The sequence below is a fragment of the Podarcis muralis genome, chromosome 1, assembly GCF_964188315.1.
Source record: "Podarcis muralis chromosome 1, rPodMur119.hap1.1, whole genome shotgun sequence".
In the NCBI taxonomy this organism is placed as follows: Eukaryota; Metazoa; Chordata; class Lepidosauria; order Squamata; family Lacertidae; genus Podarcis; species Podarcis muralis.
In genome coordinates this window covers 69884097-69906505 of record NC_135655.1, presented here as the reverse complement: position 1 = coordinate 69906505, position 22409 = coordinate 69884097, and the positions used below count along the sequence as shown (strand labels likewise).

Below are 22409 nucleotides of genomic sequence, written 5' to 3'. Positions count from 1 at the left end.
AACAAAACAAACAGAATGCTCTTCACACAGCTAAACCATTGAACAAGTTACTCAGGGGCTGGTGCTTCATTTCAGCTAATACGCAAAGGACATCATTATTACATGTCCATCTGAAGGTAGCATTTGAAAGATCTAGGGATTATGTTATTGGCCAGAGAAAAGTGATGGGGGGGGGGAGGAAGATGGAGCTGTATCTGTGGAAACGAGCATAAATAACAAAGAAATGCTGCAGCAGGAGTTACATCTCTCCTCTCCACGGCTGCACATTTGTACAAACACTTGAAAGCTCCTCAGCATAATCCTATTGTCTGCCACCGTCATCTTGTATTGCCAGAGAAACAGCTGAAATCATGTTCCAGACATTGGCACAGAACATATGAATCGCAGCTCGGGGAGAATCCCCTGCTCTTGAACAGACAGTGGTACATTCCTTCAATTGTGAACCTCTACTAAATTGGTTGCTGTGCATTTAATTCTAGTCCCACTCTTCAGGGCTTATAGGTGTTGTACAGCATCTTTCCAGTCGGACAGGATTTTCAGAGGCAGGTGTCTCTGTCTCTCCCCTTCCTTCTTTTTAAAAGGAACTCTTTTCAGCCATTCTTTTGATTAGACAATCGGAGAGACTGCAGGGAGTAGGAGCAAGCCCTCAGCTGCAAAGAATGGATGGTGTCAGTGGCAACAGGACGATGTCTTACAGTCGGTGGAGTTATGACAGGTACTGTGTTTTGCAGCCTTTGACATCACCCCTCCTTACCAGGTAGACAAAATTAGGCAAGGCAATTCCTAAACTTACTGTTGCCTTCTCATTAGAAAAGCTTCACAGCCTTTGCCCTATTAAAATCAGTGTTTACTTTTGAGGCGTCAGACTGGCACTTTCCTTCATAACCATTTGGTGTTCGCTTGAACTGACAATGTTATCAACTTGCTGTTTGTTTCCCTCCTTATCCCAAATGACAGCTGGCTTCCCCCCACAAGTCCACTGTAATGTTGAAGGTGGGAAAGTTCAGGGAAATGTGCTCAGTTCGTCTTTTGCAGAAATGGTGTCCCCAGAACTGAGCATAAGGAAAGACCTGTGTGGTTAATTAGTGGCTTAGAAGTGGTGCCATAAAGTTCCATTAGAAATTAGCAGGAGATGTTCTATAGGTAAATGTGGGGTGATGTGTCACTTAAGGGTAAAATCGGGGCAGATTTTCTGCTGAGAACTCTGCAAAATGTTCACAAAGCATTTAGATGGAGGGGGGAAAGCTCACTGTGATGCACCTGCTACATCTTGCAACAAGCAGCTATTTTTCTCCCTCTGTCCTCCTCCCCCTTATTGTATTCCCCCAATATAAAATTCACTATCATTAGAGAATTGGTGCAATGGCAGCTCTACAAGTAACCAAACGAAAGGTTTAAGTTCCTTTTCCCTAACTGCATCTAGAACATTGGATTCTTATGTTTGTGTTTGTTGTGCTTGTTGTTCCTTAATAACTGTTGACTGATGAATCACAAAAAGGTAATTTCTGAAAAATCTTAAGTACCGCCCACCAGGCCACAGAAATCCTCCTGTGTGTTCAAGCTGTCGTGTGTGCTTCGTAAGGTAAATGATAGTCACACAGCAACAGGAAGAAAACATTGAACTAACATTGTGTGCTGTTAGAAGAGGTGGAGGAGAGTGTATCAGAGCCAACCATCTCAGTCTATGTATTCCATCATGCCCTGTTCTGTGATGCGCTTGGTGCCTTTTGATAGATAACAGGTGTGTGACAGCTGAAACACACTAAAGGTGACTGAAATAATTTCTGCCTAGCAATAGAATTAAATCTCACTACTTCATGTCTTCTTGTAATAGGACAGGCTAGTGGGGGAAAGAAAAAAAAAAGGATGGCTCTTGTATGGACAACACTTTTTTCAGCTCCCATGTTTTGGTTCTATAGGATAGGGCCTCCTCTGCTTTGGTTTCCAGGCACATTGTGTGTGTGTGTTTGACAGGGGTTAAGAAATGTTACGCAAGTTCATATATAGCTTCATATATCCTGAATGGCTAATACTGTTAAGTTGAGAAATGATGCAGAGGTGTCTCTCGCTTATTAAATCTGCCCTCGCACTTCTGTGCTACTTGACAATTGCAAAATAGATGGATTCTCTCTGGTGTTCAAAGTAGCTTTCTGCCCATGGCTATAACTATGGAAGTCATAACATGTTGCATCTTGGATGATCTCTTATAGCAAAATGCATTAACAGAAGATGAATGGCTACAGGTTCTGTGCTTGGTAAAGCATCACTTGGGCTGGCAATTCATATTCTCATGGGGGATACTTTAATTTGCTTATATGCAGGGTCACAAGTTAGTTTTCTCCTATTTATATGTTTATAAAGTCATCAAGCTGGAGAGAATGGTGTATACACCTCAATATATACCATGTGGGGTGGTCTAGGGTGGTCTTCAACTAAACAGTTCTGCTAGCTCAAGGACTTTTAGCTATGCAATAGAACTTCACTACCTCCTCCTCTCTCTGCATACCCCCTGCACACCCAGTAAACCTACTCCAGAGCGTTGCGGGACCCCCTAGATATATTTACAGATTGCACAGGCAGAGAAGTGGGTAGAGAAATTCCAATGCATAGCTGATTAGCTGGAGACAGCCCACAAGATATAAAATTGATCGTTTATGATCAACAGTATACTGTCTATGTTTGATTTGGGTGCATGCTTTTCCCCAAACACAACAGTTTCATGCAGAGTGTAAATGGTCAACTGAATTAATCTCGTCTGGCCTCTGGTGGCTCTATCAAAAATGTTTTCAAGTGTTAAGAAATAGACTATGTACCTTCATGTTCTATGATAACATAAATGCATGGATTTCTTTCTAATGACACGAAACCCTTACTGTTTACTAGGGACAAGTTGATTATGGAGCTTACCACTCCTGGCTTCCCAACCTCTGTCTAGATCAGGGGTCAGCAAACTTTTTCAGCAGGGGGCCAGTCCACTGTCCCTCAGACCTTGTGAGGGGCCAGACTATATTTTGAAAAAAAACTATGAACGAATTCCTATGCCCCACAAATAACCCAGAGATGCATTTTAAATAAAAGCACACATTCTACTCATGTAAAAACACGCTGATTCCTGGACCATCCACGGGCCAGATTTAGAAGGCGAAAGGGCCGGATCCGGCCCCTGGGCCTTAGTTTGCCTACCCATGGCCTGGATCATAGAGTAGTACTCAAGTTGGCTGTCTATGATGTGAAGCACGACTGCAGAAAACTTTCTCTATTTTTGATACTCTGTTCAAAAGTAGCACATTACATGAAGCCAAATAGATATACTACTACTACTACTACTAATAATAATAATAATAATACAGTGGTGCCTCGCAAGATGAAATTAATTCGTTCTGCGAGTTTTGTCGTCTTGCGATTTTTTTTCGTCTTGTGAAGCACGGTGTCGGAAAAGTTTTGGAAAAGCTTCAAAAGTCACCAAAGTCTTCAAAAAACCTCAAAAAAGGCTACCACACCGCGTGCTATGAGTTGCTCCTCGAAGTCAAGTCGCAACTGTATTAACGGTGTTAAGAAAAAGGAAACAAACTTGTTTCCGTCTTGCGAAGCAAGCCCATAGGGAAAATCGTCTTGCGAAGCAGCTCAAAAAACAAAAAACCCTTTCGTCTTGCGAGTTTTCCGTCTTGCGAGGCATTCGTCTTGTGAGGTACCACTGTAATAATTTCCCCAGCCACTCTGGGCAGCTCACAACAGAATATTAAAAATACAATAAATCATCAACCATTAAAAACTTCCCCAAACAGGGCTGCTTTCAAATGTCTTCTAAAAGCCAGAGAGTTGTTTATTCCCTTGACATCTGAGGGGAGGGCGTTCCACAGGGCGGGTGATACTACCGAGAAGGCCCTCTCCCTGGTTCCCTGTAACCTCACTTCTTGCAGTGAAGGAACCGCCAGAAGGCCCTCGGCGCTGGACCTCAGTGTCCGGGTTCAGCGATGGGGGTGGAGATGCTCCTTCAGGAATACTGGGCCAAGGCCATTTAGGGCTTTAAAGGTCAGTACCAATACTTTGAATTCTGCTTGGGGACGTACTGGGAGCCTATGTAGGACCGGTGTTATATGGTCTCAGCGGCCATATAACATAATCAAGAGGTAAGGGTGGGGAGGCTGTGTGCTAGCAGAACTGTTTAGCTGGATACTGCCCACAATACCCAAGACTGCCAAGGCCAGAAACTCTACAAGTAGCTTTGCCTCTCCCTGGCAGTAGTAAAACTAGAAAAATAAAATAAAAATTTGCCACCTTGTTGTAAAACCTTAATCTGATGCCTGTGAAGGCCGCCTCACTGTCTAATGGTAGGGATCTATTCAAAGTGTCTCAACTTTCGCATTGACAATAGACCTGGCTGAGGCACTGACTTGGACAGCAGCAGCTCCTGAGACTGCCTGCCTCTCTCCCAGTTTGCTAGTGACTTGACACATACCTCTTCACATTTCTAAGCCTGCCATCTCAATTGCTGGCTAATTTTACTTACTCTGTGTTGGCTTATTCTCCAAGACTCTTTCTAGAACTGCTGGAACTTACTTCTCTGCAAATATGCTGCAGGCTGCCACAGAGATAGTTGAAAACTGTGAAGGGCAAGGTGCCTTGGAGGTGATTCAAAATCTTCTCCCTCATGATGCCCCAAATCTGAAACAGTTCCTGACTGTTAATAGTTTTGTTTATGATGCTGGTATAAAGGAGATAAAATAACTTATTTCTTGTTTGGACGTTGCTTTTCCTCTCAATTTTCTCAACCACCCTTTCTGTTTTTATTTGCGTCTTATCACATGTGGTATCCTGAATTTTTTTGGTTCTCTATCAGTGGGTCTAAAGTAAGACACATCGAAATCAGCTGAAAATGGTTGGAAAGAGAATGGCATAAGCAGTAATAGGGCCAGTGTTTGTGCTCTTCAGAGGTTTGGAATCAGCTTTGCTGATCAAAACTAGAATTGTGATATGATCATAAAAAGGTAATCTGTGATTTTCGAACTTGAATATACCTGCAATGTAAATGATAGCTAATTGCTAAATCAATACAACTGATCAGACTAGATCAGAATGCTGTGAACATTTTTTCCCCTTTAAAAAAGATCACATTTCTTCCTCTACCAGCGAGATGAAATGTAACATTACCAGTGTCAAATTGACGCTGTTGCATTCCTATCACTTTTCTACTGAATAGCATTTTCATTTGCAATAACCAGGGATGCAATTTTCATTCATATCTTATATCAGTTTCCATCAGATGCTTCCTGTATTCAAAATGTAGTGTTTTGAGTTTTTTTAACTAATTAAATTGGATGGTTTTGTAACGTATTCAAATATACAGGAACTTTTTGTTTTTAAAGCTATCTTTAGTCACTGTAGATTTATATTTATCAAACACTTTTTGGCTGCAGTTTTTAAATTACTTTTTTAGAGAGCCGTGTCACTGAAATCTGTAGGTCTACTTTGTGATTGTGTGCGAGAAGTGAACAAGGCAAGGCTTGAATAACTGGTGCAAAAGTGAAAGCAGCTTTGAAGTGTACATTCTCAAAGGCAGAGATATGTTGTTAGCTTCATTCAGTCATGGCCTTTAGAATTCAAGTCATAGCTTTTCATTCACCAGCAGTAGTGTTGAAAAGGTGAACCTCGATTATTGCCAGCTCATGACAACAACATTTTGTTGCCAAGGGTACGGGAAGCAAAGGAACCATTCATTATCAGCTTGATTCAAATACAAGTTAATAAACTATGGACCATTGCCCAGGATTGCTAATTCCAGCAACAGTAATACTGTTGACTGTTTACTGACGCAAACTGATTTCACACATGCCACTTAAAGCACATTTGAGTTGCTCTCCTGCTGTTGGAGTGCTTGTAACTCAGTGGCAGAACACATGCTTTGGGTAAAAAAAGATCCCAGTTTCAATCCCTGGCATCTCCAGGTATAGCTAAGAAAGACTTCTGTTTGAAACTGCAGAGAGTCTCTGCCAGTCAGTACAAACAATACTGAACTGGATGGATGGACAGACTTGGCAAAAGGCAACTCCTTATGTGTGAAATGTAGGATAACCAGCCTGATATAACCAACATTCTTAAGTCTAATTAATGCATGAAGGGGTTAATACCACATAGGAAGCTGTCCTGCCAGGCTTATCTATGTCCACTTCCCTTCACCTTGAGAGGAATCAGGTAATCAAACCTTTGTTCTCCTCCAGATTATGTGAGAAGCTCATCTTCTGAAGACCAGCAGGTATAGGGCGATATATAAATTCAACAAATAATGAAATAATTATAATTATAATTATAGAAGAGGTTTGAGCTGGTTGCTCCAGCTTAGCTGCATAGCTCTCACAAGCCACCCTTGAGTTCCTATACCAATGAATTAGGAACTCGACCACTTCGTAGCTAAAGCCCAGGTTTTCTGCCTGTGAAACTTTTCTGAAGCGCATGAACCTGACCTTTGAAGCGTTTGTAAGTAAACCATTTTTCAACTTACCAAATGTGTGATATTTTCCTACACTGGGGGAAGAGGGAAACTTTGGAAAGAAACCTTTTGAACTCACTTTAAAGGGCACATTTTAATGTTTTACAGCCTATATTTCCATGCTTTACTTCCACGTAGCATGTTTTGTGATTTTAAATCTCTGCTGGGGTTCTCTTACTTGCCCCAAACTTGGATCTTGGCACCAAGGAATTCTCCTTTATATATTTTATTTCCTGAACCAACATGAAAGATAGAAAGAGACTTTCGCTTTAGAAAATAAAACAAATAGGTGGATCTCAGTAGTGGTTGGTGCCATGGTCTGGTTCACGGGTGATCGAAATCCTGGCTGGGGACGTCGGGACCGAGGGCAAGATGGCGGGGTGGGATTCCAGAAGCCAGGAGTCAGAAAGCCAAGAGTCCGAGGGTCAAAGAGCTGGGAGTCAAGAAGCCATGGGTCCAAGGGCCAGGAAGCAAGGAGTCACAAAGTCATGGGTCCGAGGATCAAGAAGCAAGGAGTCAAACACAGCAAGGCAGGAAACATGTTGCTGTGGCAAAGAGCTGAAGGGAAATGCTGAGCTTATAACCCTTCCCGGCTCTTGCCACCAGGTGCTGTGAGTTACCAATCAGCCTCACCTGTGAGGCCGTGCCTTGCCTCTCCAGAACAAACTTAGGAAGGCCCCAGTCCTGCAAAGTCCTATTGGTCACAGGGCCTGGCTCCTGCACACACACATAACAGTTGGTGACTGGTGGGTCAGAAGGCAGGAAGACCAACTGCAGATGGAGCCAGAAACAATGGCAGACAGTGTCAATTAATTCTAGTTTTGTCCCCCTCTCCCCTCCTCCCCCCTGAGTTCTTCAGGGGCAATGCTAAGACTAAGAAGGAGGAGGAAACTGACTGCCGGGACCACCCTCTGGACTGGTTGTAAGTAAGAAGGCATAGAGATGGGAGGTAACTGAGTTTGGCGAATTAGTGCCCCATTTGGCCCAGTGGACCAGCCTTCACTGCTAGAACAAGCCAACTTTGTCCAGGATGCAGAGAGATAGAATGAAATGGTGGAAACAACCATCACACCTTTATCTCTGTCACTTGCAGGGTAGGCCAAGGTAGAAGTATAGGCTTTCACTGAATTTTTAAAGGGCTGGATTGGGTCCCACCCTGGAAGCTAAAATGTAAAAAACACCTGCCTGCTAGATCAGACCAGTAGCCCATCTAGTCTAGCATCCTGTCCTTACAGGAATATTATTATTCCTTTTGAATAATAATGACAACAATATATTTTTTAATCTAGGCGTTTCCCCCTTGTTGAACTTCCCTTTGCAACGTCTGATGGCAAGTTCTTAACTCTGCCCTTACTAGTCAATAAGATATGTGCAGATTTGTCCCATGCCTAGAGAGCATGGGTCTGAGTGGTTTCACCTTTGCCCACCGCTTTCGCCCAGAAAATCCACTCTCTAGCGCTATATTGGAATAAACGGCAATTCGCTGAATTGCCATTTGTTCCGATTCAGCGCCAACCTGCAGGTTTTTCCAGGAGAAAGCAGTGTGGCCTTGCACCAGAGTCGGAGCACTATGACCAGCTGCCGTAGAAGTTGCCCAGTATCTAATCAAAATCCTGTGGGAAAAGTACAGCAAGTCAGGCTTTGTTTGCTCACCTGAGAGACTGTTTTGCTACTGAATTAAAAAAAGGAAAAAGTAACTCTTGGTACCTTCATGCTATTACTGTGTTAGTCCTTCTGTACCTCTCTCCAGATTCCTCTGTGATGTTTTCTCTTTCCCCAATTTCCTTCCTTCATTTCCTCACTCATTTGTCTGCCACTATTTTTCACACAAAAGCCATTTGATCAGCAGCATAATGCTAACAAAATGCAAGAGTAATCACCCACAGCATTTCAGGTACAGCAATGTCTACTTCAGAGGATGGGTTTTTGAATATATGATACATCCTTCTACAGATTAGCTTGTTTTGTTCAGGTTTCTCCTACACAGGGAGATGGCACTGAGCAACGGATTGTGCTGTCCTCTGAATTAAATGTGTGCTGTTCCCAAAGTATATTAACTGGAAGCAGGCCAAGGAAATACAAAATGTACATGACTGCATAGCCATTTCCTGAAACAATATTCCCTTCTGGCAAGGTACAGATGCTGTCATAGCGAGGCACAGAAAGTACCTGCTTGATTTCCATTGCTCTTCATTTCCTCTTTAAAATAGTATACATTTTTAAACTGAAGAATGGCTAAGAAACATTTTTAACCAGAAATGTTTCGATGAAGTGCTGCTGTGTTTAAATAATTGCAAACTGTTTCTTCTCACCTTTGATTAATGTGACAATTGTAACATCAAAAATAGTTGCAGTTCATCAAACACAAGAGTCAATGAAAACAGTAATGAAGGTTTGTATAATTCCCACCATCTTCTGAAGTATGGAATGTGGACCAATGTGAGTGGGTCTTTTCAGTGGCTACCCCAGGGCTCTGAAACGTGTTTCCCAAAGGCAGGGGTTGTCAACCTTTTTGGACCTGTGTGCATGTTATGATTTTATGAGAAAGTGCTGTGGGAACCAGTCACAAAATGGCTGTCATGGCATAAAACAACCTGTTCAACAAGTTTATTGTTTTAGCCAAAGCCCATGACAAACTAGTACTAGGCAATAGTATTAATAAAATAACACAGAGCATACATTCATTGTATAAAAATCCATAATATATATAAAAGACTTTGCCAAGCTCCTGAGCATTAAAACAGTTTCCATTGTGCATCTCTGACAACTCTGATTCTAATATCATTTTGCCTTTTTTAAATCCAATTTGCCAGCACCCATGATGTAAGAGAGATGTTGACAAATCAATAACATACATTAAAAAACCCAAACCAACATATAATTCAATAACACATTAAAGTAACAAAATAAGGAGGATGGATCTTCTTTTTAAGCAGCTTTTCACTTCCAGGTGTGATTTTTTTCTCTACTCTCCCTGCTGTTAAGACAGTGCTTCTAATTTATTGAGTCTATTTTCCTTAGATGTTTCTTAATGATGATGTTTCTTATTTGCTTTTAACAATCTTCACTACTCATTTTACTGAGGAATAGATAATAAACCCTCAAGTACTGGAGGCTGCAATCCTATAACTCTGTGAGTACATCCCATAGAACTCAGATACTTGAAATGGAATAAAATAAATTGTGACAACCAGGTGGGATGCTTTGGCACAATGGGAGGAGGCAAGTAAGTGTGAAAGCAACAAGCATCACCAGTACTGGCACATAGACTTGGGCTGAGCACAGCTCAGTGGGGAATGTGCCCTTGCAGCATCTACCACTTCAGGTTGCTGCCTCCCTCTGCCTATTGTTGTTGAGCATAGGAAGTGTATTTTGCTGGACAGCTATGCAGCTTCCACGATGCCTTTCGCCAAGCTGAGACAGGGCTTGAAGACACCCATAACAGAGAGCAATGCTTGCTGCTCTTATGTATAGTTTGTCTCTGAGATGCATTTTGACTGAGATTGCTATCCTTGGCGAGTGGGAGCATCGAGACTTTCTAATGAGCTGTGTTCATGAAAATAGATGAGAATCTATTTTGTAACAACAATATAACCCTGAAACTTAATCTCCGTTGTTGGAATTGAATGGCTCGAACAGAAATGGTTTTGTAACTCTCCACCTGTCTGATGTGATCAGGAAATCTTACATGGATTCAGGAGTCACATTTTCTGCTTAGTTATCTATGAAAGCATAATGCACTGATATGTAAGAGCTGTTAGCGTGCTTCTTCCCTAACAGCATGCTACGAAGCTGCGGTATATGAATTGCAACAAGCTGTGTGTGTTGCAACCCAGAGACACTTAAGCATTTCGCATGCCTGATCCTTAGCATTATGAGGCAGCGTGGTGGGGTGTGTGGATAAGCCGCCCATCCTTAAAGCTACCACAGGAAGGCAGAAGATCTGGACTGTGGATTATGCCCAGTGAACCAAACTATTTTCAGGATTCAACATTTTAAGATGATAAGAATATTTTATTTACTTTCACCACAATTTTATTCAAAACTAAAAATAATGAATGGGAAATGAATTCACAAAGTAAAACAGCTTGGTCCCTGGAATCTGGATCTGTATCTATTGTTGACTACCAGTGTTAGCAAATGTCAAATTATAAAAATGGGTGCTTCTAGCACACCATATTTTCTCCAAACAAGCACATAAATTTTTTATTGGAGTTATAATGTAAAACGATTGTTTGAATCAACAAACAGTATTAGAACTGGGAATGCATTTTCACCTCTCTCAGGTTTCCTTCAATTGTCATTTATTTTATGAATTAATTTATTAGCTTGTTATGCATGCTCGGAGCCTCATTCATACTTCATGGTTACAGTGTTGCATCACTGGAACATAATCTGAAATAAGTGAAGCTTCTATTTAAAATGGTGATTTGATATGTTGCTGAGCTGACGAACATGATCCCATATTTAAGTACCTCATTGGAAACATATTGAAAGGCAAAGTCTAACTGGCATAATTAGTTCATACAATTCCCATAATGTACATGTTATTTGCTTGTACATAATGTTTGCCATGAAAGCTAATGGAGATACATTTTGTCTGTCTGTGTCCCCCCCCCCTGCTTCTGCCCACAAATATGATAAACCTTGCCCGAGTTTTACAAAAATTATCGGAGCCTGGAAATAGAGATTTGAAATGCTTTTGTGATATTTAAGCAGTTTTATGATTTATATCTACCTGCACTTATGAAAGACAGATGATAATGTTCATGAAGATACGGATTATGTTTCCATGACTTTTTGCAACAAACACATCAGACTGAGTTCTCCAAAGATCAGAGGCTTTCCATAGCATACTTATCACTGTCCCCCAATATACACCCCCCTTAATAATTAGAAAACCCTGTACTTGAAAATGGGTAGAAAGAAAATCTCCTGAATCTGGAAAGAGAAAGACTGCTGAACCAATAGCTGAATAAAAGGTTGATAACAATGGCGGCCCTGCTATGGCTCCTCTACTTCAGGGGATGAGTTAGGGGGTTAAGAGTTCAATTGCCCTTGGGGCAAGTTCCAGATTAGCAGCAAGAAGCATTTGTGCAAGACAGCCTGTTATGCCAGTATCTCTCTGCCTCAAGGATATTGCATCACTCAGAATCCCTGTTGGAACCCCAGTCTCCCCTGCTTTTGTTGGCGGCAACAACTGCTAAAGTAGGCTGGGGTCTTTTTAAACAAGGAGGCTCCTCTTATGAATGTTGGAGCTAGGCTCAGTCTAAGGATGACTGTTGCTGAAGGAATATTAGAGCTCTCCTCTTAAGGTGTATCCAGCCTGAACCTACGGGGAGCTGTCCAGGGTACCAGCCTTGCATCTATATTACTGAGACAATTGCTCAAAACAGAACACCTTGGGCCAATTTCCCTAAATCTGGCTCGAGTGGAAGTCTGTATAAGCTAATAGCACTTGTATATTTATTACAAGGCTAATACAGTGGTACCTTGGGATGCAAACGGGATCCGTTCCGGAGCCCCGTTCGCATCCTGAACAGAACGTAAGACATGACAGCGCGTCTGTGCGTGCGTGGGTCGTGTTTCGCCGCTTCCACGCATGTGCGTGACGTCATTTTGACCTTCTGAGCATGCGCGAGTGGCAAAACCTAGAAGTAACACACTCCGTTACTTCCAGGTCGCCGTGGAGCACAACCCGAAAGCGTTCAACCTGAAGCGTATTCATCCTGAGGTATGACTGTATTAACTGAGAAGGAAGAAAACAAAGAAGGAAATGGGCAGTCCCTTTTTCATAGAGTCTAGGCCCTAGGTGTAGGGATGTGGGTGGCACTGTGGTCTAAACCACAGAGCCTAGGGCTTCCTGATCAGAAGGTCGGTGGTTCAAATCCCTGCGACGGGGTGAGCACCCGTTGCTCAACCCCTGCTCCTGCCAACCTAGCAGTTCAAAAGCATGTCAAAGTGCAAGTAGATAAATAGGTACCGCTCCGGCGGGAAGGTAAACGGTGTTTCTGTGCACTGCTCTGGTTCGCCAGAGTCATGCTGGCCACATGACCAGGAAGCTGTCTGCGGACAAACGTCGGCACTCTCGGCCAGTAAAGCGAGATGAGCGCAGCAACCCCAGAGTCGTTCGCCACTGGACTTAACGGTCAGGGGTCCCTTTACCTTTAGGGCCTAGATGTATGTATGGAAGCTAAGAGAGGCTTCATCTTTGGCCTTTTTTGTGCCCACACATCTAGAAGGGATAGGTCTTCTTTTGCCCTTTTCCTGTTCCTGTGACTTGGGTATAATAACTACTACTCCTCTGATCCAGATCCACACATATTCCTGCATACGTGATCAGCCTAGCAGCCACTAAGCCACAGCAGACGGCCTAGCCTTGGGGTTTGTGTGTGATAGTTTTGCAAGTCCCTGTTCAAAGATTAGCATGGTTTCAGTCATGTTGTAATTGATGCAGTGGATGGAGAGAACGAAGAGACTTCTTGAAAGGGATTAGCTTTTTATAAAACAGTAAATAACAAGTTAGATGTGTATTCCTGCCCTGGAACGTGGGAGCACATGTGCTCAAATTACCAAACAAAGTGGAGATATATGCAAATGGCATATGAAATGAGGCATTGCTAAAGACATCGGTTCCTATATAACTCTGTTTTTATTTAACTTCTTTCTAAATTGAAGACTTTGGTCTGTTACAAATATTGATGATAAGGAGATTTCAGCCATTGGAACAAGGCTTTTTGTATAACACAGTACGAATATCTTTGGCAAAACGGTAATTTGATCCCTCTCTCACAATCAAATCCCCATAGATCGTCCTTAATGAGAACCTTGCTTTATTGGCCCTCAGGGTGCAATTATGTAAGCATTATTTCTTGTACCAGCGTTACTAAATTACTCATAGTCCGAAAAGCATATCTTAAATTTCAAACCTGTGCTGACCATTGCATTTATCTTCCAACTCTGAAAAATGCCCTCAAATCTTGAGTTGAAAGAGACGAAGAGAGAGATCTCAGTCTCTAGTAGAACCTTGGTAATCATCAAGAGGATTGAAATGTTGCCTTAACAGAACAGGGGTATTTCTATATATATAAATAAACTCATTAAACAAATGTCCTCCCTCCCAGTAGACTGATTATACAGCTCCTATTTATTAGCTGAGTGTTGTTGGTTTTTTTTTTTTACAAGCCTGGCTTTGCATCCCCAATGGCCCTTTGCTTGTTTTCTTTTCTTTCCTTTCCATTATGTGTGTGTGTGTACACAAGCACATATATGGATCCTCTTGATAACTGGAAAGTGCATATATAGGGAAGGGGGAAACCTCCTTGCTTGGAGTTGCCAGCAAAAAACAACAACAAAACTCACCTGGAAAATATAAAAGTTGTTTTTCTTAACCTCATTGTTTCAGATTAGCGAGAACTTCAGTTCAATTGTGTGTGTGTGTTGTTTTCAGAAAGCTCAAATAAATTGGATGTCGATCACTGATAAATCATTTTGTTTACTATGAAGCACCACTGTTTTCCCATCTCCACTTCCAATATGTCACCATGAGCACCCCAAAGTGTTTGTTTGTATGGATGTACAATCTGTCTTTGGGACGCAGGTGGTGCTGTGGGTTAAACCACAGAGCCTAGGACTTGCTGATCAGAAGGTTGGCGGTTCGAATCCCCGCGATGGGGTGAGCTCCCATTGCTCGGTCCCTGCTCCTGCCAACCTAGCAGTTCAAAAGCACGTCAAAGTGCAAGTAGATAAATAGGTACCGCTCCGGCGGAAAGGTAAACGGCGTTTCCGTGTGCTGCTCTGGTTCGCCAGAAGTGGCTTAGTTATGCTGGCCACATGATCCGGAAGCTGTACGCCGGCTCCCTCGGCCAATAAAGCGATATGAGCGCCGCAACCCCAGAGTCGGTCACGACTGGACCTAATGGTCAGGGGTCCCTTTACCTTTACAATCTGTCTTTATAATGAGGACCAAACTAGATGTGATGGGAATGGGCATGTTTATTTGTATTTCATACATTTGCCCCATTCACATCTCAACTAGTATTTGCTAGTCAAAGGGGAAACAGTTAAATGTTTCCCTGAAAGGAGGCATACTCTGGGGCATATTCTTCGGTTCATCTACTCAGTTCACAATAGGGCATTGGCCAGACTTGATAGGCTACACTGCTACACTGTTGCCTGGACAAACTGAGAGGCTGTTCAAAAGAGCATGGCCACCACTCCCTTGTGACTACTCATTGTGGGGAAAGCTTAGGTAGTGGTATGCAAGCTGTCACTCAAGAAAGCTAATTCACCATTCCTGATCTTCTCATCAAGGAACTCCCTGATAAGCCTCCAAGCTACCTCAGGGTTACCCTGGAACAACACTTGAGAATTGCTGGTCTGAATCAGGGATTGGGACCTGAATCCAGTGGGCAGACAGGATCTTTTTCTTCCCACCACCATGGACCATGTTGGGCAGGTGGGTGGAGCCACCAACCTGTCAATCACCTGACATCACAGTGACATCAGATGACCTATTTTTGCACAGTGCTGCGCATGCTGGGCACACTAAATGGTAAGCAATCTTCAGTGTTCCAATAAGCACGTGGGTGCAGCCTTCCAGCCATGCCAGAAACAGAATATTCTGTTTTGTGATGTATTGGCCAAAGGAAGTATTTACTGCTGCTCTTTCAAGTCTTAAGCTTGAGCACTTAGTTGATATACACCTAAACTGTGGGGCTCTCTCTCTTCCTAGCATTTTTCCCTACTTGGGGAAATGAAATAGAGGTGTGTGTGTGTGCGGGGGGGATGGAACTTCATTTTCCAAACTAGTATTAACTGGACTGCCTCCAAAGCATGTCACTCTGACTGGAAAGTGCCTTTTGACAGCATATTTGGCAGGCCTCAGCTATGAGCAAGTACTATGGGCTTGATGATTAGTTATTTATGAATCATAGATTTGTTACCAAGGCAACAGCCGTTGGCTCCGACTAGGAAATGTTGATCTTATGCCAGAGCCTTCAAGAAGGATTCAAATGGCTCCCATATACCTCTTCTTAAACCGTAATCTTTGCTCAAACTGCCAGGGTTCTATAGTGAAAGAATAAAGAAGATAATGGGAAGCAATGAGGAATATATATATATATAAAGACCAGTTTATAACTTGCAGATAAGGGTTGTGAGCATTGTGGAACTATTATTGCAAGAAAATGCTACTCCGAATGCCCTCTAGTGTCCTCCAGGAGAAACTGGAAGCTTCTTGTCATTTCAGTTGCTGCTTAGAAGGTTTCTCATAGAGTTTTTACAGAACGATAAATAGCCATGTTTTTAGCGCACCATACACAGATGAGATGTGAGCAAAACAAAATCTGACTGTCAGGCTCTGATTAGTACACAGTCAAGATAATGTTAGCCTCTTTTGTTTTAGCACTGTGAAACGGTATTTAGAAATAAGAAGGCACTCTAAGCAGGTTAGTTGCTCCATGTGACTAGAATAAGCAGCAGCACTTTCCGTCTGCATTTAGCTTCTCAGCACACACACATGGTGAAACCTCTGTCCTAGAAATGGCTGCATGAAAAACCCAGGCTTCTACATAAGTAGAGATGAGGGAAGAAGCATGTGGCCGGCTACCTCAGGGATGGAAGTCTGTGACCCTTCAGATGTTGTGGGACTACAGCTCCCATCAGCACTGACCACTGGCCATGCTGGCTGGGGCTGATGGGGGTTGGAGTCCAGTAACATCTGGTAGGGCCATAGATTCCTCGTCCCTGATCCTTCTAACTGAAGCCAGAGAGTGAACATGGGACCTTCTACATAGCACAAGAGGGGAATGTGGGTAGTTTTAGATGGCTTTTATCTGAGCTTTTATCCCTTTGTGCTGGTGAGGGTGCTGAACTGACAGCCGCACTGCATCTGTACACCGGCATGGCCCTGATCTTGCCACACACACACACACACACACACACACACACACACACACACCAGCCCTATATCTCAATCATCTTTAGACTTTATACATATCTTGGAAGCCACCCAGAGTGGCTGGGGCAACCCAGCCAGATGAGCGGGGTACCAACAACAACTATTATTATTATTATTATTATTATTATTATTATTATTATTATTCAGACTTTGACACAGATATGGTCAACCACATACTAAATCCTTGCACAGATGACAACACAAAGTTTAGACACAGGCTTCACAGTCATTCAAAGACTTCAAAAGGTCTGTCTTCATTTTTCAACTATCACTGTTCAATAGTACATATGCACTTCGTCATGTCACTTAGGTGCCAACTCCCTGGGGTCCTGGGTACCCAAGCACCTACAAAATTCCCCATGAAAGGGCCAGGCATCCACAAATTTTGGTGTGAGGGCTATGCACATTGCATGACACCCACAGCCCTGGGCACCCATGTTTGTGTGGGGCCAAGTTGGTACTCCTGCCATGTCACATGTAGAGCACAATGAATGGAAGTGGCTGCAGGTTGGGGGTCAGCCTAAGTAAATGGCATTCCTGTGCTGGAAGGCCCTGGAAGGCTTATACAGCAGTGGTGGAAGTCAGAAGTGAGTGACCAAGGGCTGCCATTTTAATTTCCCACAATGCCTCAAAAATATGGTACGTTAAGGGCATTGTGGTAAATCACCTATGGACTCTTTGAGAGACTTCAGTCTTTCAATGCTGAGAAGCACAAGAGTTTTAAAGGTTTTTGTTTTCTAATTTTATATTGTTTTTGTTTTCTCTCTCTTCTCTTTCTCCACTTTTTATTTTCTTTCTTTTATCACTTTATTTCTTTATAAATGAAAATCTTTCAATAAAATATCAGTATCTCTCAAAACAACAACAACAACAAGAGCTCTAGAAGTTTATTTGCTTTCTACAAATGAATTTTGAGAATCCAAGGAATCCTTTCTTAAACAACTGGATGAATTGACAATTCTCAAAACTTTATGTAAACCAAAATCTAAATACCATGTCAGAACTGCTTGCAACATTCCTGCAATCTAATCCTTGGCCAAAGAGGAAATTGATGTAGGGGGAATCCATGCCTGACTAATGCCGCAGAAGGAATGCTTTGAGTCTAATAGATTGGAAAATTGTTCCTGACCCATCCATCTTTATGTAATGATTACCTGGGCAATGCTGACAAGGTTACTCTCTTCCTGGGTTATCTGTCAAGCAAATACTGGAACTGTAAGCTAATAAGAGCCCTGGGCAGCACCAACTTAATGTACCTGACTTTTAAAGTTTGGCAGAAATGAACTATTGTCATGGGCAATTCAAGGGTTTATTTTCCCTTCATGCCTGCCCCCATCTTCTGTATGTGAGATCGCAAACTGGCTGCTGTGCTTCCAGCAATTCACCTCTAACACGGGATTTTACTAAAGATAAAAGAAAATATGACATCTTTGCTAAACTATAGCTTTCCACACACACACACACACACACACACACACGCACAAAACAATGCAAGATTGTTTAGGGACTCAACTTGAAAGGAACATGTGGTTATATCAGAGGGGAAACTTATGGCAAGAATGAAAGGAAGAATGAATCTCATAAGGGTTTTTTTAAAAACATTTTTATTAACAATTTCTTGGTTTACAAAAGTATGTGCAATGTCTCTTTTTTCAAGTTACATTTTTCTACAGATCAGTTTCATTTCTTGCTGTTGAAGCTGCAACAACACCAGCAATTCTGTATGTATTTGACCCCTGTATCTCTCTGCCTCTCTCTCAAGATTTGCTTTTTGTAGGTATCTTGATCTTATTTTGGTGGTTGAAATTGGATATATAGGCTCAACAGTGATCCAGATTTCCCCCATAAACATCATGCAGCTTAAGGGGTCACTCCCTCTGAATGAGCAGGTGCATAAATTGGGGGGTACTCTTAGATGCATGTCTGTCATTAGAGATCCAAATGACCTCTGTGACTAGGAGCGCAGTTTCCCAGTCTTGCCTTGTATGCCAGCTACAACCATATCTGGCTTGGGATACCTTGGCCACTATATTCTATGCAGTGGTAGCCTTGAGACTGGATTGCTGCAATGCAATCTCTGTGAGGCTGCACTTGGACCTAGTTCCAAAGCTCTAGCTTGTAAAGAATGCAGTGGCTGGACTGCTGATGGGGGAGGATGGCTGACAGCATCTCTGCTGCTAAGACATCTGCAATGATAGTCCATAAGCTACCAAGCCACCTTGAAGGTTCTTGTGTTGATATTCAAAGACCAGAACAACTTGGGCTGAAAATACTTTAAGGGCTTCGTGCACCCTTAGATAGCATCCCAATCACTGTGGGATCTGAAAGAGTGCTGTTAGTTGTCCCCTGTACGACAGAGAGCTGACTGGCCTTAACTGGAAGTTGGTCATTTAGTGCCATTGATCTCCTGTTGTGGCATACTCTTCCAACAGAGATTCAGCAGGTATTCTCAATTTTAACTTTGAGGCATCTCTTGGCAATTCTTTTGTGCTGATAGGCCTTAGCAGTTGTTTCATTTTTGATTTGTCTGTTGCCTGAATGAGTCTCTGCATTTTTATTTTTTATTTTAAATGGTGTTTTATAGTGCACCATTGATATATTTTATGATAGGGCAGTATAGAAGTGCTTTTATAAATAAGCAATATGTAGAATCCAGCCACCCTATTTTAACATTATCCACATTGTGCATTTGATTGAAGCATTTATTTTTAGACCTGTGGTATCCAGGTGAATCTCTAAAGAATAGCTACAATTAGTGCTACAGATTGGTTTTCTCCTATGGTGAACATTTTAGGGAAATAACTCAGAAAAGACGGAAGACATGGTGGTGACCATGGAAGCAGAAAATAAAAATGGCCTCTCCTCTCACTCCCCACCCCTCTTTGTGGTGGCAGATATCTCCCTGCCTGATGACAGGGCTGGCAATAGATAGATAGATAAATGATAGATAGATAGATAGATAGATAGATAGATAGATAGATAGATAGATGATAGATAGGCACATCATTTGAAGGATTATTCATGAAAAATGCATGTTTTACCCATAGTACCACTTCACATTTCAAATCCCCTTTTTATACACAACAGCGGCGCCCTGTGCATGTTTTCTCAGAGTAGGGTTGGAGAGGAACTTTGTTTGGTCTTGATTTATCAGCAGAGTCACCTAATTTGCATTCCCCGGACTAAAACACAGACCAGAGCATTATTATCCTTTGGATGTTGCACTTCTCTTAATTTTGTGGTACAGTTCATAGCTATTTTAAAATGCACACTTTTGGATAAAATATGTTTAGAAATGGATGCATTGAGATAAAAGATGTATTACTTTGTGATGAAATATGTGTTAGTGTGTGTATCAGATTAATGCAGAAATGGGTCCTAACAGACTTCAGAGAAACCTATGTGAAACTGACATATACTGGAAATAGCCTAAACTTCTCCCCCTGTGAGTCAGAAGCATATCCAATGGAATTTGATGGGCTTTGCCGCCAAGAAAGAGTGCCTGAGACTGCAGCCTTAAGTTACTGTATTTCCCCCTCTGCCTAAACAGTTACTGTAATGCTTTGCAAATTTGTGCTAGTTAAGAGCAGTTTCAGACATATTTGCTTGCAAAGCAAACATTGATATTAATCGGATAACATTTCCCTCATTTTCCTCCCTGGCAGCACTCATTAGTCTTCTGCTACTTGACATCGCTTTAGCAAAAACCTTTGTATGCCAAGCCAGCATCATTTGTTGGAGAGAATGGGATGCGTCACAGGATGTAACAAGACACAGCTTACAGTATATAGTGCAACAGAATATTCTATGAGGAAGGGGAAGGGGGAAAAGATAATTTTTAAAGTTGTATCACATTTCAATCAGGGCTTTCCGTGGCTGTGTATTTGGAATTCTCAACAGTCTCGTATTACAGAAATAATATTACAAAAGTATTGTTATGAGTTTGTGGGTGCTAGACACTTCTAACTTCCTGGAACCAGTAAATGTTAGAACTTAATCAAGACTTGGAGGGTTAAAACTGGGGCCAGATCTGTGTGTATCAAGTCATGTACTAGACACTTCTAGTTCCCTGAAATCAGCAAGTGCCAAAAGCTAATTAAGCCAGGCTAAGCTGCTTGTGTGAGGTGATAGCCTGGGTGATGAGCCATTCAGAAAACAATGGATCAAAGGAACTCCGTGTGAGAAAGCGAATAGGTGGGGCCCCTCCCTCAACAGATAAAGGTTTAGAGTAGAGAATTGGCAGCAATGTGAGTGAGAAGTTTGGGTTAGGAAGGAGTTATGTGACTGGGAGAAGCAAAGCATCAGGCAAAGCACAATGTCTGATGTCTTTTTGAATCCAGGGCTTCAGCTATGGGAGAAGCAAGACCCTCTTCGGGTGAATATGCTGTGAACCCCTCCATTGTAGGCTCAGGCTGTATATATGTGTAAATAAGCCATATATCATCAAGACATCACAGTCTCTGCTGTGCCTCATTTCCAAAAGGAAACATGGGCCCTTGGTAATCCACCTGGAACGCCTGGAATCTCGCATCACTCGGAGATCAGGGTGTCATCCAACAGTATCATAAAATTTTATATATGGATGTTTTATGGTGTTTTATGATGGTCTCTACTTGTAATGCCTAATAAAGGTTTGGCGAAGCAAGCAAGCAAGCAACAGTATCATTAGGCTACTAATTCAGCCTTGCCCCAGAAAAAAAAGAATGCTACATTCAGTATTCTTTTTGTGTCTCTGTTGAGCGCTTTATTGTGGAAGAGCAATGAGAACTGATAACTGAAACAAGATTATGCACCTACTGATGTGTGCAGTGATGAGAAACCATATGTGGCTCTGTATATTAATGTTCATAACTTGCTTGATTCCAGAATAGGCTTATTGCCTTCACCAAAGTAGAAGACCTAGCCTGCCAGAACTATTGTCTTCCATTCTCTTCATGTGCTTTGTTGATTTCAAATCTATGAAATTCTGTTAAGGAACTTAGGAACCAAGGAAGCCTCTTTACATTGGCTTATCTAGTTGAGCGGCAATGACTCTCTCCAGCCTTTCAGGCAGGAATCCTTCCCAGCCCTGCCTGGAGATGCTGGATGACTTTACTAGTTCAGTTGGGCAAGGAGTTATCTTCCAAGGCTGGTTTTGTTTTGTTTTTGCACCTTGTTTCTAGGTTGAAAGGATCTATGGTTTTGCTCATCTTTTCAATTGACACCCTATAACCATATTTGATTCAAGTGGGCTCATAACTGTAGCTCAGAGGCACAGGGCCTCTGCATTTGGCCACCTTTTGACAGCCCAAGAGTTTTATTCTTATTACAATCCAGTTTTCACAGTGATTCCTGTGACATCAACCCAACAGATAAGGTAGAAAGTCAGAGAAGAGAAAATCACTGAGAGATAGCCAGTGGCGTAGAGTGGGGGCTGCAGGGGGGGCCGGCCGCACTGGGCGCAACATCTGGGGGGGGGCGCACGCTCACACTCGCAGTGCTAAAATCAGTGCTAAAATCCACGGGTTAGGGGGCGCAAATTACTTGCCTTGCCCCGGGTGCTGACAACCCACGCTACGCCACTGGAGATAGCTACCCCCTAATGCAATTCTCTGGTTATGTCAACAGTTAAGAACCAAAGTGAAGGCTTATCATGGTACCAGTTTGCCTGAGATTCTCTAAGGCAGGTTGCCTCACTCCTTGTGGCCCCCAGACAACAGGAAAGCAAGCGACAGTTTATAAAATTGCTATAAACTGTTTTGATGATTCAGAGGTTTAATTTGACATTAGGCTAGATTTAAGCTCAGTGTCTCTGGTATCCTCTTTGTCTTACACCATGGATGTCAGCTGATATCATGGATGTCTGTTCTGTATTATTTTATTAATATGATTGCTACAAATTTGTTATAGCCTTTGGCTAGGACATTAAACCTGATTGATTGATTGATTAATTGATTGACTGACTTTGTCAGTTGCCTGATC

General features: G+C 42.2%; 1 protein-coding gene across 2 annotated transcripts in view; it reads left to right on the top strand.

Annotated features, from left to right (window-relative positions):
• The first annotated feature begins 479 nt into the window (after positions 1-479).
• Positions 480-22409, top strand: part of TUB (TUB bipartite transcription factor) — a 120840-nt gene continuing 98910 nt past the window's right edge. For both annotated transcript variants that reach the window (XM_028732227.2, XM_028732212.2), the window contains exon 1: positions 480-715. In XM_028732227.2, coding sequence (XP_028588060.2) covers positions 660-715 — 56 coding nt within the window. In that variant the 5' untranslated portion in view covers positions 480-659. The remainder of the gene's footprint in view (positions 716-22409) is intronic.